Consider the following 17,875-nt stretch of genomic DNA (forward strand, 5'->3'; position numbering starts at 1 on the left):
TGGTGATGCTATGCGTGCGAAGTCCGCGATAAATCGTCGATAATACGCGCAGAGGCCGAGAAAGCGTCTGACAGCCTTTTTATCGGTCGGCATAGGGAACTGTTCTACGGCTGCGATTTTTTCAGGATCGGGACGAATACCAGCATGACTGACGACATGACCAAGAAATCGCAGCTCTTCGTAGCAAAAGTGGCACTTCTCAGACTTCAAAGTCAGGCCCGCGAACTGTATGGCTCGTAAGACCACCTCAAGTCTTTCAAGGTGCTCGTCAAACATCGCGGAAAACACTATGACGTCGTCCAGATATACTAAGCATGTTTTCCACTTCAACCCAGAAAGCACGGTATCCATGAGTCTTTGAAAGGTAGCAGGGGCTGAGCACAAACCGAATGGCAAGACTTTAAATTCATATAACCCATCTGGTGTCACAAAAGCGGTCTTCTCGCGGTCTCTCGGGTCCACCTCGATTTGCCAATATCCACTCCGCAAGTCCATTGAAGAGAAGTATCGAGCATGTCGAAGTCTGTCGAGAGAGTCGTCTATACGCGGTAGTGGATATACGTCTTTCTTGGTCACCTGATTTAGCTTCCGGTAATCCACACAGAAGCGCAGGCTGCCGTCCTTTTTCTTAACGAGGACTACAGGCGACGCCCAGGGGCTCTGTGAAGGCTGAATGACGTCATCTTCAAGCATTCTGTCTACCTGCTGTTGTATCGCTTCATGTTCTTTTGGAGCCACGCGATAAGGGTTCTGGTGAATAGGTCTCGCTGTTTCCTCGGTAATTATTCGATGCCTGGTTAGAGGCGTGCGGCCAACTCTTGATGTTGTCGAAAAGCAGTCTTGAAATTTGGCCAGTAACTCAAGGAGTCTGCGTCGGTCGTCTTTTGGCAAAGTAATGCTAACGTCCAGAACAGGTGCTGAATCAAGATTTAGCGACTCGTCGACTACCGCAGAGCAGCCTTCGGCATCTATGACATCGTCGAAGTAAGCTACAGCCGTGCCTTTAGGAAGATGCCGGCGCTCAGCACTAAAATTGGTCAGCAGCAAGTCCGTGCGTCCAGCAGCAACTCTGACGATACCTCGTGCGACAGAAATACCGTGGGTGAAGAGCAGCGAGCTTATTCGGTCCGCAACTCCTTCGGCGTCAAACTGAGCAGCGGCGGCCACAGAAACAAGCGTGCATGACCTCGGAGGGAGAACCACATCGTCATCAGTAAGACGCAGTTGGTTTGGTCGTGCCTCTGGGGAATCGGGTAAGCCCGAACTGTTGCAAAACGTAATCAAGCTCTCTGGTATGTTGATGACGGCACCATATTCCCGTAAAAAGTCCATGCCGAGAATTACGTCTCTGCAGCATGCGGCGATAACGACGAACGATGCCGTGAAAGGAGAACCTCCGATGTCAATTCTTGCGGTACATCTTCCCGAGGGCATCAATAACTGGCCTCCTGCTGTTCTTATATGAGGGCCCGTCCACAGCGTCTTCACTTTTCTGAGGCTGTCGGTGAGGTCCTGACTGATAATGGAGAAGTCGGCACCAGTGTCGACTAAAGCTGTAACGTTCTGGCCGTCGAGAAGAACACTAAGGTCAGCAGTCACAATTTCATCGCTTTCACGGCTTATCGGCTGTATGGCGTCGTGCTGTGGGGGCTTCTTGTCGTCATCTTTATGGCCTGCAACCTTGCCCCCGGAGGTCGCCGCTCTCAGTTTCCCCGGCGCGGGCTAGGTGACCTTCTTGTATTAAGGTTCGCATAGGTGCGGTGGTGCGACAAAGGCGAACGCGCGGGGGACGGAGAGCGGGACTGACGTCTCGGACCAGGAGGCTGAGCAGGCATTGCCTTCTCTGCAGTGGTAGAGCCGTCCTCAAAGTGATAACGGGCTCCATAGAAAGAGGTGTCGTCACGGCGCGGAGTGTATTCGTCGTTGGCACGTCGACCGTCAAACCAAGGTCGTTGAGGACGGAATGAATCACCTCGATGCCAGCAATGACGGGCAATATGTCCTGCACCTCCGCAGTGAAAGCATAGCGGACGCCTGTCCACGGTGCGCCATGCATCTGTTTTCCGGGTCGGTGGACGCGTCGATGCCCATGGGGTGGCTGTGGATGGCTGGTTGTGTGGCTGTAGCGTAGGTGTTTGATGCAGTGTCTGCTCTTGCGGCGGATACAAAGGGGCCATCGGCACCTGGTGGTACAGCGTCGGCATAGCGGGTGGTGGACGTCGGAGAGCGGCAGCGTAGCTCATAGGACGTTGCTGAGCATCAGGACTAGCCGTAGACAACGCTTAGTGGATTTCATCGCGTACGACTTCAGCGATCGATGCGATGGGATTTTCAGCAACAGGATTCCGCAACTTCTGCAGTTCCTCGCGAACTATCTCCCTAATCAAGTCTCGCAAGCAGCTCTGACTCTCAGACGTCATGGTGGTAGCATTGATTGGGACATTGCAGGACATGCGGTCATATTGCCTGCAGCGTTGATGAAGGGCCCGCTCGATAGCCGTAGCCTCCTTAATGAAGTCAACCATGGTAGTCGGAGGGTTGCGCAGTAGCCCGGCAAAAAGCTGCTCCTTGACACCGCGCATGAGGTAACTCAACTTTTTATCTTCCGTCATGTGCGGGTTAGCTCGTTGAAAGAGACGAGTCATGTCCTCGGCAAACATTGCAACGGTTTCGTTGGGTTTTTGAACCCGTAGCTCCAATAACTGCTGCGCGCGGTCCCTTCTATCGATATTGGCGAAGGTATCGACGAACTTCTCTCGAAAGTCGGGCCAAGCTGACAGATGGCCTTCTCTATTCTCATACCAAGTACGAGCACCGTCGTCAAGGTAGAAATAGGCGCGCCAAAGCTTTTCCTGTTCCGACCAATGATTTACCTTGGCAACACGCTCATAGTGGTCAAGCCAGTCGTGAACGTCTTCATGGGCCCCGCCACTAAAGCGATCGGGAACGAGGGGTTGAAAGAGGGTCACCTGAGATGGGTGCGTCGGAAAGCTGCCTTGGGGCACCTGTTGCGAGCTTGCGTTGGCCATTGGTTGAGCTGTGCGGTGCCTAGCAGGTTCCGGCGAGTGAGTCAGCTCTGGCGCGAGGCCTCGCAACCGTCGACTGGAGCGATGCACCGGTGTTTCTACAGGTGACAGTGCGTTTGGACTCGATGAGCGGCTCCCAGCGGGCGTGTGGAGCATCAGACAGGGTTGCGGCCCAGCGCCTCCACCAGTGTCGCGGTACAACGCGAATAAAACACAGATACACCTTGGGACGACGAAAGGCAGCGTGTCCTGAACAGCTCAGTCACAAGATCGTCTTCTTCAGCCTCGAGAGAAGCTAGAGGCCCACTACCTCGTGCCCACTAAATGCCCCATCATCGTTATCGTCCACATGTAGACACGCGTCAATATATATACATATATATATATATATATATATATATATATATATATATATATATATATATATATATATATATATATTCAGATACTTGATATATAAGTACACGTTAAAGAACGCCAGGGGTTCGCAATTTTCAGAGCTGTCTGATAAGGTGCGTATTCTGATGATGTCGTGGTTTTAGGATGTCACAACCCGGAGGCTAATAAACTGTTATCTCAGCCCATGCAATTTATTTCTTCTTCTCAAGTTCGTTTATATATATTCATCAGGCACTTCCTGTCACTTCCTCGTGTTGCGTGTGACAGCGCTTTTAGGATGTTTATTGTGCCGTCTCGCACTACACGGGGAAGTGACTGGAAGTGCCTGATGAACATTTATAAAAGCCTCATACGCACAGGCCTAGACTACGCAGCCATAGTCTACCAGTCTGCCAGACCGAAGGCATTCAAGAATTTGGATCGTGTTCGGAATCTTCGCATACGCTTTTCTAAGGGTCCATTTCGCACGAGCCCGGTGGAAAGCTTGCACGTTGAGTTTAACGAGTGGTCGCTACACCTGCGAAGATCTTACATGTCATTTTTATATTGTCGAAGTGCAACGCGAACAAAAGATGACAGCAGCTTACGGCAGCGAAAAGAGCGTATTCAGGATCAGCTGTACAGCAAGATGCCTGCTTCGTTGTCGTCCCAAAAAACCACCTGACCCACTAGCTTTAATCTACAAAACATTCCTATCATCGTTCTTTTTCATATAAACACGTGTCACTTGCCCCTCCTTATAAGAGCATCGCCCCGATGCTGATGCAGACGCACAGTATTTTTTTAACGTGCAGTCAGTCACTCACGTACGGCTTCATACGCACTACATGAACAAGTTCAGGCTGGTGCTGGCGACGCCTCGGGCATTGGGGACTGTCGGAGACAACCTCGTAGGTGACGTCACTTAGCTGGCGCGATACTCGGTATGGCCCGAAATATCGCCTTAGCAGCTTCTCGGACAGTCCACGTTTTCGTACGGGTGTCCAAACCCACACTCTGTCACTGATTTTGTACGTTACAGTTCTATGGCGAGCATTGTAGCGGCCTGCATCGTAGTCTTGTCGCTGGTGGATCCGTAAGCGGGCGAGCTGTCTAGCTTCTTTCGCGCGTTCAGTGAACACGTCAGCGCCTGTGTCGGTAGCGTCCCACTGATGTGGCAACATCGCATCCAGCATAGTCCGTACCTCCCGTCTGTGAACCAAGCTGAATGGAGTCATGCGAGTCGTCTCTTGTTTAGCCGTATTGTATGCGAACGTGATATAGGGTAAAATCTCGTTCCAATTCTTATGTTGGACGTCCACGTACATCGACAGCATGTCTTCAATCGTCTTGTTGAGGCGCTCCGTTAGTCCATTTGTTTGCGGGTGGTACGCAGTGGTCTTACGGTGAGTCGTTCCACTAAGCATCAGGACGTGGTCTAGAATAGCTGCCGTAAATGTTGTTCCGCGGTCCGTGATCACGATAGTCGGAGCCCCGTGGCGTAGCACAATATTTTCTATGAAAAATCTCGCCACTTCCACTGCGGTGCTCTTTTGAATAGCTTTTGTTTCGGCATACCTGGTTAGGTAGTCTGTTGCGACTATAACCCAGCGATTCCCTGCAGTAGAAGTAGGAAGGGGTCCCAAAATATCCATTACTATCTGTTCAAACGGTGTACGTGGAACCTGTACTGGTTGCAGCTGACCGGCGGGTCTCTTTGGAGATGACTTGCGGCGCTGGCAATCGATGCAAGTGTGAACGTGGTGCTTGACGGCTTAGTGAGTCGTGGCCAGTAGTATCCCTGCTGTACTCTTGCCAATGTGCGAGTGTAGCCTAAATGGCCAGACGTCGGCTCATTGTGACATGCTTAGAGCACTTCAGTTCGAAGAAGTGCAGGAATAACGAGCAAATAGGGAGCTCCGATGGACGAAAAGTTTCTCTTGTAGAGGACGCCATTGCGTAAGCAAAACGACGATAATGTCCTTGCAAAGACTCTAGGTGCCCTCGAAGAACGTCCGTCCACGTAATTAATCAAATCAAGCAATTCAGGGTCACTTCGTTGTTGTTGGACAATCGTGGACGCGTCGAGAACACCAAGGAAGGCCATATCGTCGTCGTCAGAAAGAGAAGCTGACTGTACTGGTGATCGAGACAGGCAGTCGGCGTCTGTATGGCGCTTCCCAGACTTGTGTATGACCGTCATATCAAACTCTTGTAACTTCAGACTCCAGCGTGCTAATCGGCCGGTTGGATCTCTTAAATTAGTCAATCAACAGAGGGAATGATGGTCACTTATAACTTTGAAAGGGCGGCCATACAAGTACGGGCGAAATTTCATAACTGCCCAGACCATGGCGAGGCATTCTTTCTCAGTTGTTGAATAATTGGCCTCAGCACGTGTTAGCGTCCTGCTTGCGTAGGCGATCACTCGTTCCGTGTCTTCTTGCCACTGCACATGCACAGCTCCGAGGCCTACATTGCTTGCGTCAGTGTGAAGCATTGTTGGCGCTTGTTCGTCGAAGTGAGCAAGCACTGGGGGTGTTTGAAGACGTTGGCGGAGGTCATTAAACGCTGCTTGCTGTTCGTGATTCCACTCAAAGGTGGCGTCGTCTCTAGTGAGGCGAGTTAACGGCGACGCAATCCGTGCAAAGTCGGCGATGAACCGGCGATAGTAGGTGCATAGGCCCAGAAAGCGCCTGACAGCTTTCTTATCGGACGGTACTGGGAACTGTGCCACAGCCGCAAGTTTTTCTGGATCAGGCCAAACGCCGGTACAGCTGACGACATGACCAAGAAACAGCAGTTCTTCAAAACAAAAGTGGAATTTCTCTGGTTTCAATGTGAGGCCTGCGGAGCGTATGGCTCGTAAAACAACTTATAGCCTCTTGAGATGCTCTTCAAAAGTTGGGGAAAACACTATGACGCCGTCTAGATAAACTTAACAGGTCTTCCATTGTAACCCTGAAAGTACAGTGTCCACGAGCCTTTGAAAAGTAGCGGGCGCTGAGCACAGACCGAAGGGTAGAACTTTAAATTCATATAAACCATCCGGCGTCACAAAAGCGGTTTTTTCCCGATCTCTTGGGTCTACCTCGATCTGCCAATATCCACTTCTGAGGTCCATTGAAGAAAAGTAGCGAGCGTTTCGAAGCCTATTGAGGGAGCCATCAATACGTGGAAGCGGATACACATCTTTCTTAGTCACTTGATTCAGCTTCCTGTAATTCACGCAAAAACGCAGGGTACCGTTCTTTTTCTTAACTAATACTACAGGCGATGCCCATGGGCTCTGTGATGGCTGAATCACATCATCTTCAAGCATTTAAGCGACTTGTTGCTGTATCGCTTCCCGTTCCTTTGGAGCCACACGATAAGGATTCTGGTGTATAGGCCTTGCTGCGTCGTGGGTAATTATTCGATGCTTTGTTAGCGGCGTTCGACCGACCCGTGATGTCGATGAAAAACAGTCCTGGAATTCAGCTAGCAGCTCAAGAAGTCTAGTTCGTTCGTCCCTTGACAACGTAGTACCAACGTCAAGATTAGGTAGTGATTCTTCTTGAGGTGCTTCGTCTAGGGCCGATAAACTGCCTTGGATTTCTGCAGTAGTGTCAAAGTAAGCGACGGCTGTACCCTTCGGGAGATGTCGGCGCTCAGTGCTGAAGTTAGTGAGCAGCAAGTTTGTGCGTCCAGCAGTGACAGTGACAAGACCTCGAGCAACTGAAATACCGTGGCTAAATATCAGTGAGCTTATTTGGTCAGCAATGCCGTCGCCGTCAAACGGCTCATCCCCTGCCACCGAAACAAGCGTACACGATCGTGGCGGGACGACCACATCGTCATCCGTCAGACGCAAAGGCCCTGAACAAGACGTATGTCTCTGCTCTGAACAATCGACTAAAGTAGGGCTGTTGTTGCGAAATGTAATGACACTGTCAGGGATGTTGATCACGGCGCCATGTTCTCTCAAGAAATCCATTCCGATAATCAGGTCTTTACAGCATGAAGCGAGAACGACGAACGTCGCCACGAAAGTAGAGCCACCGATGTCGAGCCTTGCTGTGCACATTCCGACAGGCATCAGTAATTGGCCGCCTGCCGTTCTTAAGTGAGGTCCCGTCCACGCTGTCTTTACTTTCTTGAGGCGTACGGCAAGGTCATCACTGATAATAGAGAAGTCAGCCCCGGTGTCGACTAAAGCTTTGACTTGCTGTCCATCCACAAGAACGATAAGGCCCGGGGTCACGGTTTCGTCGGTATTACGTCTTGTCGTCTTTACAGCGTCCTGAGGTGGGAGTAATGGGGGCTTTTTTTCTTCGTCTTGACGGCCTGCAACCTTACCCCCTGAGGTCGCCGCCTTCAGTTTCCCCGGTGTGGGCTGGGTGACCTCGCTCCTCTGGTGTCGGCAAAAGTGCGGCGCTGCAAGGAAGGGGACTGGGCAGGAGAAGGAGAGCGTGGTCGATGTCGGAAGACCGGCTCGTAATCAGTTGTAGCCTCGTCATCATTGTTACGGCGGCCGTCGAATGGGTGTCAAGGTACCGGAGAACCGGTACCTTGAGAACCGACATCTCCACGGCGGGATATGTACTCGTTGGCATGTCGAATGTCAAACCGTGGCCTGAGAGGGCGAGATGGATCGGCGCGGTGCCAGCAATAGCGGGCTATGTGGCCTACACCTCCGCAGTTGAAACAGAGTGGACGCCTGTCGGCAGTGCGCCAGGTGTCTGTTCGGCGAAGCTGTGGTTGCCGTGATGACTCCTCACGCGACGAAGGCCATGGCAAGCCAGAAGACGACTGGTCGTATGGGGGCTGGATGGATGGGCGCCACGATGTCTCCCCTTGTGGTGGTGACCAAGGAACAGTTGCAGATGGCGGGTAGTATGAAGGCGGAGCAGGTGGGGAGCTTCAAAGGGCGGTGGCGTACGTCATGGGACGTTGTTCGGGGCAGGATCAGCTGTCGAGAATGCTTGGCGGATTTCGTCACGGACGACTTGAGTGACGGATGCCATGGGTGTATCCACTACCGGAGTCTGCAGCCTTTGCAATTCTTCACGAACAATCTCTCTAATCATGTCACGTAAGGAGCTATGACTGTCAAACGTCACAGCGGCGGCCTGAGTTTGGGGGCTGCTGCACAAGCAGTCATATTGTCGGCAGCGTTGGTGAAGGGCCCGCTCGATAGCCGACGCTTCTTTGATGAAGTTCTCTACAGTGCTTGGCGGGTTGCACAGAAGTCCTGCGAACAGCTGCTCTTTCACGCCGCGCATGAGGTAGCGCAACTTCCTATCTTCAGTCATCTGCGGATCAGCCCTCCGAAATAAACGTGTCATGTCTTCGGTGAACATGGCGACTGTTTCATTGGGTTTTTGAACCCTTAGCTCTAGTAGTTGGTGGGCGCGGTCACGTCTGTCGACATTGGCAAAAGTTTAACCATCTTCTGGTGAAAGTCGGTCCATGTGGACAGGTTGCCTTCTCTGTTCTCGTACCAAGTACGAGCGCTGTCATCGAGATAGAAGTAGGCCCGGCCGAGCTTTTCCTGAGCAGACCAGTGGTTGATCTTCGCAACACGGTCATAGTGGTCTAACCAGTCTTCTACATCTTCGTGTGCGCCACCACCAAAGCGTTTAGGCTCCAGCGATTGAAAAAACGTTACCTGGGATGGAGCGGGAGCACTGGTGCCGAGAAGTACAGGCTGGGGGCTGGTGTTAGCCATTTCTAGATGTCTGGTAGAGGTTTTCTGCGAGGGGTTGCAGTCTGGAGGAATACCTCGTAGCCGACGACTGAATCGATGGACAGGGGTTGCAGTAGGCACGTCCGGGCTGAATGAACGGCTCCCACTAGGACTGTGAAGCATCGGGCAGCGTCACGGCCCAGCACCTCCACCAGTGTCGCAGTGCAACGCGAACAAAAGATGACAGCAGCTTACGGCAGCGAAAAGAGCGTATTCAGGATCAGCTGTACAGCTGTTGTTGTTGTTGTTGCCCCTTCGCACTGGCACATACCCACTATGGGGGATTGGCCATGAAATCTAGAAGTATCCTATATGAGATATATTAAAAGGTTTATCCTTAATGAAAAACTAATGATGTAATAGAAAATAATAATTAACTAAAAAGGAATATTAAACTAAACAAATAATTGAAGATTGAATCAAGAAGAGAAAAGGTGAGGTAATACTACAGTGGAAGACAGAAATTTTGAGTAGACCAGACAATCGAGCTTATCTCACCCGGTCACAGGCATCTTGCTGTACAGCAGGCATCTTGCTGTACAGCAAGATGCCTGCTTTGTTGTCGTCCCGAAAAACCACCTGACCCACTAGCTGGAATCTACAAAACATTCCTATCATCGTTCTTTTTCATATAAACACGTGTCAATATCATCTCAAAGTTACGCCGACAAGGAACGCCTCTCTCCTTCTTCTGTCAATTTTTATTTATTTAATACATACTGCAGACCACAGTTGCGGTCCTGGCAGGACGAGCACTTGAATAGCACAATAATACAGAAATAGCAAAAGGGACAAAAAAGTAAACGGCGGACATTGCATTGTCAATCCAATACACAATTAACAACACTAACGAAAAATGGGGCTATACAGTATCAAATAAGTATGGCTCAGCAATGGAATTCCATTCAGCCACGGTGCACGGGAAAAATGAAAATTTAAAAGTATCGGTATGCGCTTGGTATGGTGTTAGCGATCTAGGGTTATGGTGCCGCGTGTGTTTTGTGGTCAGGGCGAATATATACAGGGAGGTGTCGATAGCCAATTCATGTTTAGTAAGTGAGCAGAGGAAATCGAGACGAAATTTTTGTCTTCTTAACTGAAGCTTGGGAATGTTATTGGCAATCATTAATTCAGAGGGAGAATCCGTGCGACGAAATTTTGAAAAAATGAACCTGACTGCTTTCCTCTGAATCTTTTCCAATTTATCGATGTTATTTTTGGTATACGGGTCCCATACTACAGCAGCATACTCAAGTTTTGGTCTAACGTATGAATGGTAGCAAAGAAGTTTAACACTTGGAGGCGAATTACGAAGTTTGTGTCTCAAGAAACACAGTTTTCGAAAAGCGGAGGAGCAGATGTTTTCTATGTGCAAGTTCCAGGAAAGATTACTAGTGAACGTTACGCCTAAGTATTTGAAGCTGTTGACTTGGTTCACCGCGCATGATCCCAGTGTGTACTGAAATTGGAATGGAGATTTTTTGCGCGTTATGCGGAGGGAAACAGTTTTCTCTGCGTTGACAAGCATGCCCCAATCCCTGCACCAACTGTATATATTGTCCAGGTTTGTGTTAAGTTCTATTTGATTTTGCATGCTGGAGATTTCACGGAATAAAATACAGTCATCTGCAAACAGCCGGACATGAGTGGTGGGTGTAACTACAGTGACGATATCATTGATGTATACCAGAAAAAGCAACGGCCCCAGAACCCTACCTTGAGGCACTCCGGATGTGACAGGATGTGACAGGAAGACAGCTCGAGGCATGACCATCAATCAAGACATACTGCTCTCTATTCATCAGATACCTAGACACCCATGCTACCAAACTTTCGGGAAGATTTATATTTTTTAATTTTTGAAGTAATTTGTCATGAGGAACTTTATAAATGCTTTGCTAAGATCAAGAAAAATTGTGTCTACCTGAACATTATTATCAAGGGCTTTTGCAAACTCGTGTGTGACGGTGACCAGTTGAGTCACAGTCGAATAGCCTTTCCTAAAACCATGTTGGAAGCTTGTTAGAATCGAGTGTCTTTCAAGGAATTGAAGAATACGGTTGGCGGAGGTTCAATTAATTTGCAGCATGTTGAATTTAAAGATATAGGACGGTAGTTATCCGGAATTAATCGATCCCCTTTTTTAAAGATAGGGATGACTCTAGCGATCCTTCAGTCACGTGGTAGTGTTGCAGTTAACAGGGACGCTTGGAAGATTACAACAAGAAATTTGGCGACGCATTCAGCATAACGCCGAAGAAACACATTGGGAAGGTCATCAGGACCACAGCATTTTTTTGCTTTCAAGTTTAAAAGCATTGAAACCAAACCAGAATAAGAAATGAAATTCGCTTCACATGGTTCAAACAAAAACGTTTCTGGTACACATATTGCTGAATTGGCAAACACGCTCTGAAAATAACTGTTGAAGTGATTTGCGATGTCACTGCGATTTGTAACCGTGCGCCCTTTGACAGAAATTGACGTCACTGGCTTTTTGTTATCGGATAGATAACTCCAGAACTTTGTTGGGTCGCTTTTAATAAAGTTTGGAATTAACGTTTTAAAGTAATAGTCTTTGGATTGTTGCACTTCACTTGCCAGGCTTCTTTGTAGCTTTTGGATCACATCTCGCTGGGCATGCCTCTTTTTCAATTTTTTATTTTTCGCTTTAGATGGATGATACTGCGTGTCATCCAAGGTGTGCGTTTGTTAGTTTTTTTACCTTTGTTCGGTACAAAGTTGGTGATACAGTAGCGGCATATTTCCAAAAAGCGATCCCAAAGAGTGCATGCGTCATTGTCCTCATTGCTGCAGTCAACTAAGGCCGCTTCCATATGTTCAATCACGCAAGCGTCGTTTGCTATAGAATAATCTTTAAAAGTTTGACGTTGAAAGTTATAAAAGTTGAGTTTAAAAGTCAATGAGCTGTCCAGTGATGCGCAGTTCGAAAGCTGTCCTTCATTTCAACAGCCCTACTCACTTTCTTTGAGGAATCTAACCGAGGTGAGGCGTGCGCCACTTGGGCACCATTTAATGGCTCTCGCGGCATCCCTGGCGCCATGGCATTGGCGGGCCATAGATTGAAATACGTCTTTCTTCTAGTTAACGAAGCACACGCCCATTGCACATATCCACCCCCACTTCCTGGAACTGCAACACAAATACACATGTCCCGAGTTCTTTACAGACGCCTCAAAGTGTAACACATCTGTGTCCTACGCTGCGGTCGCTCCATTCTTTACGGATACCGGTGCTTTGCATTCCGAGATAAGCATCTTCACAGCCGAGGCTGATGCGATCATTACGCCCGTTAAACACAATGAACAAAAAAAGCTACAAAATGCTGTAATTTACACCGATTCCCTGAGCATGGTAGAAGCTCTGAAAACTGCCAGGGCACAGGGAGACTCGAGGCAATGAGATGGCGGACGAGCTAGCCGCATCCGCCCAGCAAAGTACTGTAAATACATGCAAATCTATCCATGTGCTTGACCTAAAACCATCTCCTAAACAAAAGCTTAGAGCTTATTGGCAGAGCACCTGGGATAAAGACATTCAAGATAAACTGCTCGTTATAAAGCCGTATAATGGCAATCGGGCGTTTTCATCAAAGTCACGCAGCACACAAGTAACACTAACAAAACATCGAATAAGACGCACACATACCACACATGCGTACCTTCTGTACGATAATGATCCAACCAGGTGTGAAAGATGTGGAGAACCACTTTCCGTTCTTCACATTGGATGATATCAGAAAGAAGCACTTTACATTGACTTTCTATAACAGTACTGACCACAATTTCCATTGAAACTTACCATGTTCTTCGGCAGGGACCCGCTTTTCAGATATCAGTCACTTTCTGCTTTTTTAAACGCCAGGAGATTGCTCTAAAGAAAGCGCCCACCTCGTGGCCCTTGTACTCAAGGGGATTGACGAGACACTCGTGCTGACTCAATGTGCCCATGACTTTGTTACCAAGAGCACAAGTCACTTATCTTCATAGCACACAAATCACGTCACTTCCAACATTCTTTACAACTTTTACGTTTTACCAGTATTTAGGACGAGGAATTTAAGGCCCCTATACAGCCACTGACTTTCACCACCATTGCTCACGACTTCACATCCCCTAAACGTCATTGTAAATAACAAATCATTGTATTGTTGCATCACATTTCATGGTGATCTTTGACCTAGCATGACCCCTGCACCTCTACAATCCACATCAAGTTGGAGTTTTGCGTGTCTTTTGCCATGAAGGTTCCAACTGTGTTCATTTTGTCGGAGTGGTGAGGCTTGTCAAGCTGCCGATATTGCAGCTTTTGGCCGGTTATCCCCACCATATGAGTGGTACTTTTTTTCTTCTCGCTCTTCAACCTCGTTACACTTGTATCGATTTAGATTAAATAGCCCAATTCTCAAATCTAAAAAAAAACCAACTAGACTCGTCTCGCATGCTATTAAAACATATGGTCATCGACATATTAAACGCATTCTGCTAATACCTGGCCTTTAGGTTAAGGCTGACGAACGGCGTGTCGTGGTCGTACAGCGTGGAAGCCGTCGTCCACGTGTACAAATCCAATAGGTCGAATGCCATGCCGGCGTGCAGATTGCCGTGCAAGTCGCAGTGTTCCTTCTCGAGTTGAAGCTCGTACATCACTTCTCCATCGCGTGTCAAAGATGTTGGCTTCACCTGCATATGACAGGATAGCAAGCTGTTGTCACATCACTAGCAATTTTTCATGGAGCATTCATGTGTCTTCGGCGTATCTGCGAGTAGGGACACTGGACGCTTGCTGTGAAGCAGTGTCCTGTCGTGCTACGACGCTCTTCAGAGCGTGTACAGGCGAGAGCATTCTTGGCTGCATTGTCTCAGTTAGGCCTGAAAAATTGGGTCAGCTTCACCTATTGTCTTCAAGGTTTCGCTATGTCTTCCCCGGGGGGCCTACCCTTTGTGTACTCCTCCCGGTTGGTCATCTGTGTACACAAAGATCCACGAAGGATCTGTACATTTCAGGCTCTATAATGGGTTAACCCCGCATCATGACGTTCGCTGAAGAAGAAGTGACAATAGAAATACACCATCCTTTCCCCCTGTTTCGGTTGGAACATGATTTCAATCCAACTATCTTAGGTCCTTGTGTCTGAAGAAACTGCCACCTAAAGCCAGGCTATTTTATGGCGCAGTCTGTGTGGAAGAACCACTCCCCGTTAGGACGAGCTGTAGCAATCTAAACATAGGTGTAAGTGTTCAACTTTGGGGAAGGGGCAAAGCTAAATCGCAGTGACCGTCCACCCCCCTTGCTGCCGTGGTGGTCAAGTAGCAATAACAAAATGTTTGGAAAGCAACGTTTTGTCGATCTTGAAGCAACAACTGGACAGGCTTGGTTAAGTAAATAAATTACGGCAGATCTTGCGTCCCCATATTATTTTTTTATGAGGAGGAGTGCGTCCTACCTCTTTCCTTTGCCCCACATGTGCATGTGGGCAATTCGCTTGCGAGGAATACCACAGTCTGCGTAATGGAGTTGAAACTGTCCTTTCCGCATCATGAAGCTTTAAAGGCGGTATTTCACGGACCATCAAGTAAACATGGGCGGCTTATCTTCAGCATAGGCACGTAAACCTTGTGGTAAAAGTAATTCTTAGCTACTCTTTTAAAATTGCAATTTCCAACGCTACGGCAGCATTCTAAAATGACCGCTCAAAGAAAACCATCACATAAACTTTTACCGTACGGTGTGAAATCACAGAAAGAGCATGACAGTTTTCGCTGCTTGGTTACGCTTTAATAATAGAAGTGAAAAAAAATGTAGTCAGTTTTATTCCGGGTATAGTTTCGAAGGTTCCTTCAAATCGTAACTGAGACCATGCAGGGTTGGCAGCTTTGGCTACTTTTCGCCAATTGCACTTTTTTTATGCCGGTAGCGGCTGAAAAAAAAAACACATATTGACCAATTGGCTAGTTTGTTGCTACTTTTTCTGTTCCCTCGATTTGAAACAAAATATGAATACCACGAGGAGTCGCTGCCGCTTGCGTTTGTGTGTGTGGTGTGAAAACATGGCAGCAAAGGCACGTTTTGAGCTACTAAAATTGAATTTACCTGTAGCATTATGTAAAAGAAAAGACTTGCGGACAAGTGGCTAGGACTAGGTGTAGGTTGGGGTGGGGGATATGTTTCATATATGACCTCATTTTAATTATCCGGCTGTTCCTGTGCGGGAATTGAAACTGAACAGGAAAAATCTAACGCTCTTTGTGCGCATGATGCTCAGCAGCCGTCGACGTTGGAAATCGGATATCCAACGAACTGTTCTGTGTTGTTATTTATAATAGTTAAGACAAACGCTGGTTAATATGACCCGTAACCATTCTTTGGGATGCGCACAAACTTCGTCATATGAACACATTGTTACGTGGAAATAACAGCAGTGAGTTCCTAACCAGAGCACAGCTGATGATGATGGCCTGAAAGCATGGCCCACACCCACTATAGGGATTGGCCAGGAAACGAGTAATTACATACAATAAATCGCATATTACTTGCAAATCTTATGAATTGTAAAATGTTCAGAAGAAATTAAATTTTACTATATGAGAGATTTGTAATTAAAACCGCCTTGATTTGATTAAGAATTTTTTCTCAGCAGAACAGATATCCCGGTGACAGTGACCTAATGAGGAGTCTCGCTAAGAAAATATGAAATAATAAAATCTAATTTAATTGGAATAAAAGCCGCTCTAAGAATGTTGTCCTTGATGACTTGAAGCGACTGCACGATAAAAATAATGAACGATGGTTTCATCCTTGTTACAGAGTGAGCAAAGAGGGGAAGGAGCCAGACCAGCTGCACGCATGTAGTAATTAACTTTTAGAATTCTACAGCGTAATACAGCTCACACGCACAAACCTCCCTGCTCACACACAATGTCAACCTCTTCACATTAGTTTGAGGTGCATTTCTGGGTATGTTGCACTAGGCCCTGTTACCATAATCTCGTAACGTAACCCCTGACATAAGAATATTGATAATATTTCAAATAATGCATCACAATATAAAAACAATTGGAAATATGGGGTACATATAGAAGAGATACAGTGACTATTGCGAAATGGCACAAGCATACCAGCCAGCCGCTATATTATCCATAGGCCGATTTGAAATAGATATATCGGACTTTATTACATTCAATTTTTTATTTACGAATGTATATGTAAAAAAGGAGTACATAGGAATGGCACGTATGTACCTGCTTGAATAAATTACACGCTGCATCAAAAGCATCACTAGGGCAACATCTTAGAATTTGAGTGCACTTTTGAAGTTTAACGCTATCATGGAAAGGGGAACAGCGAGAAGTAGGTCCCCGAGTGGAGAATATTGGGCACATAATAAAAATTAATGTTCGAAGGTTTCTGTTCCTGCGCAGCATTGACACAGGAGCGACGTCACCAGACCAGCGCTGCATGCGTATATGCAGGTTTGTTGGGACTAACTGCTCGGATTTCGTCACTGTGCGAGCAACAATTGCGAAAGTGACTACAGGTATATGACTCTATTTCGGCAGCAGCGATATTGAGCGCACCCACGCCGTACACATTGATGATTGAATGGCTGGTAGTTCTCGTCCTGTTTGAGAAAGTTCATGAAAGACGCGTGAAAAGGGATGCCACAAGAAATTTCGTCATCATGTTTAAACTCAATGCCAGAGTAAACAATGTATACTTCACTCACTGGCTCTTTCTCTAGCTACAAATTTCACTAAAGGGCTATTCTATTTAGAGCTTTAAATAGAAACCTGGCCACTATTTTCGCACACACGTGGTGACTTTTGCCTACATTTACTACCCTTGACTTAACCATGCAACTTTATGGCTAGTTCTTTCCAATTTCATGGCTATTTTTTCGAGATTCAATCCTGCGACCTTCTGGTTGGCAATCGAGCACTATAACCACTGGGGTGGCTATTATGACGGATAATAGCGCCATACTAAGGGCAAACGAACAACTTTACCTTGTCGGTGAATTCCTTTGCGTACTTTAACTTCCTGACCACTTCGCTGATGAAGCGGCCAACACGGTGCATATTGGAATCTTTGACAAAGATTTTACAAAGATTTTACAGTTGTCTGTCCCTTTCAGCCGTATGACGTTGTCCCCTTTCTGAAAGCAAGCTGTCCGGAATGAAATCGCGAGCATACGCAAGAACGCAGGTGCTGCTTTAAATATGTGATGTGCTGCCATACGAATGCCATCGCAGACAGTGGCAGGTGGGTTCGATTGTAGCCATGTCACATAGCCGTGCTCGCAGCTGACAAGAGCTGGCTTATACACACGCAAGCCGGCTACATGAATCGGCACTGCTTTTACGAGCTGCACCAATGTAATGGTGACCTCGTCGAGTACTTTCCTTTTAGTGTGGAGGGGCATGAACTGCAGCTGTGCGTCGGAGCGGATAGACAAAAGAATGAAGAGGCAAGGCAGCAATTCGTCGCAGGAGAAACACACGTGCAGTAGTTTTGAACATTTATTGCTTATTGGTGACGCGAGTAACTGTAGTGACCTCCTCGTTTCTCTTCCAAATACTCCAGTTCTAGCATTTCCGGTAATCCGAACATTCATAAAACGTGTTTCTTTTTTTTGCGCAGTAAACCTGAAAATAATATTAAGCGTACCTAGTCGGCTCAAAGCTAACATTGGTTTCAGCAACAGAATTCGAAGTTAAGAACA

The 17,875-nt window shown here is 47.4% G+C and overlaps 1 protein-coding gene across 1 annotated transcript in view; it reads right to left on the bottom strand.

Annotated features, from left to right (window-relative positions):
- LOC119163268 (acyl-coenzyme A thioesterase 13) overlaps window positions 1-17,395 on the bottom strand; it is a 30,378-nt gene extending 12,983 nt beyond the window's left edge. The window contains exons 1-2 of the mRNA XM_037415229.2: window positions 17,160-17,395; window positions 13,645-13,835 (exon numbers count right to left, since the gene is read on the bottom strand). Coding sequence (XP_037271126.1) covers window positions 13,645-13,835; window positions 17,160-17,231 — 263 coding nt within the window. The 5' untranslated portion in view covers window positions 17,232-17,395. The remainder of the gene's footprint in view (window positions 1-13,644; window positions 13,836-17,159) is intronic.
- Between the last annotated feature and the right edge of the window lie 480 nt (window positions 17,396-17,875).

This window comes from Rhipicephalus microplus, chromosome 9 (genome assembly GCF_043290135.1).
Source record: "Rhipicephalus microplus isolate Deutch F79 chromosome 9, USDA_Rmic, whole genome shotgun sequence".
NCBI classification, from domain to species: domain Eukaryota; kingdom Metazoa; phylum Arthropoda; class Arachnida; order Ixodida; family Ixodidae; genus Rhipicephalus; species Rhipicephalus microplus.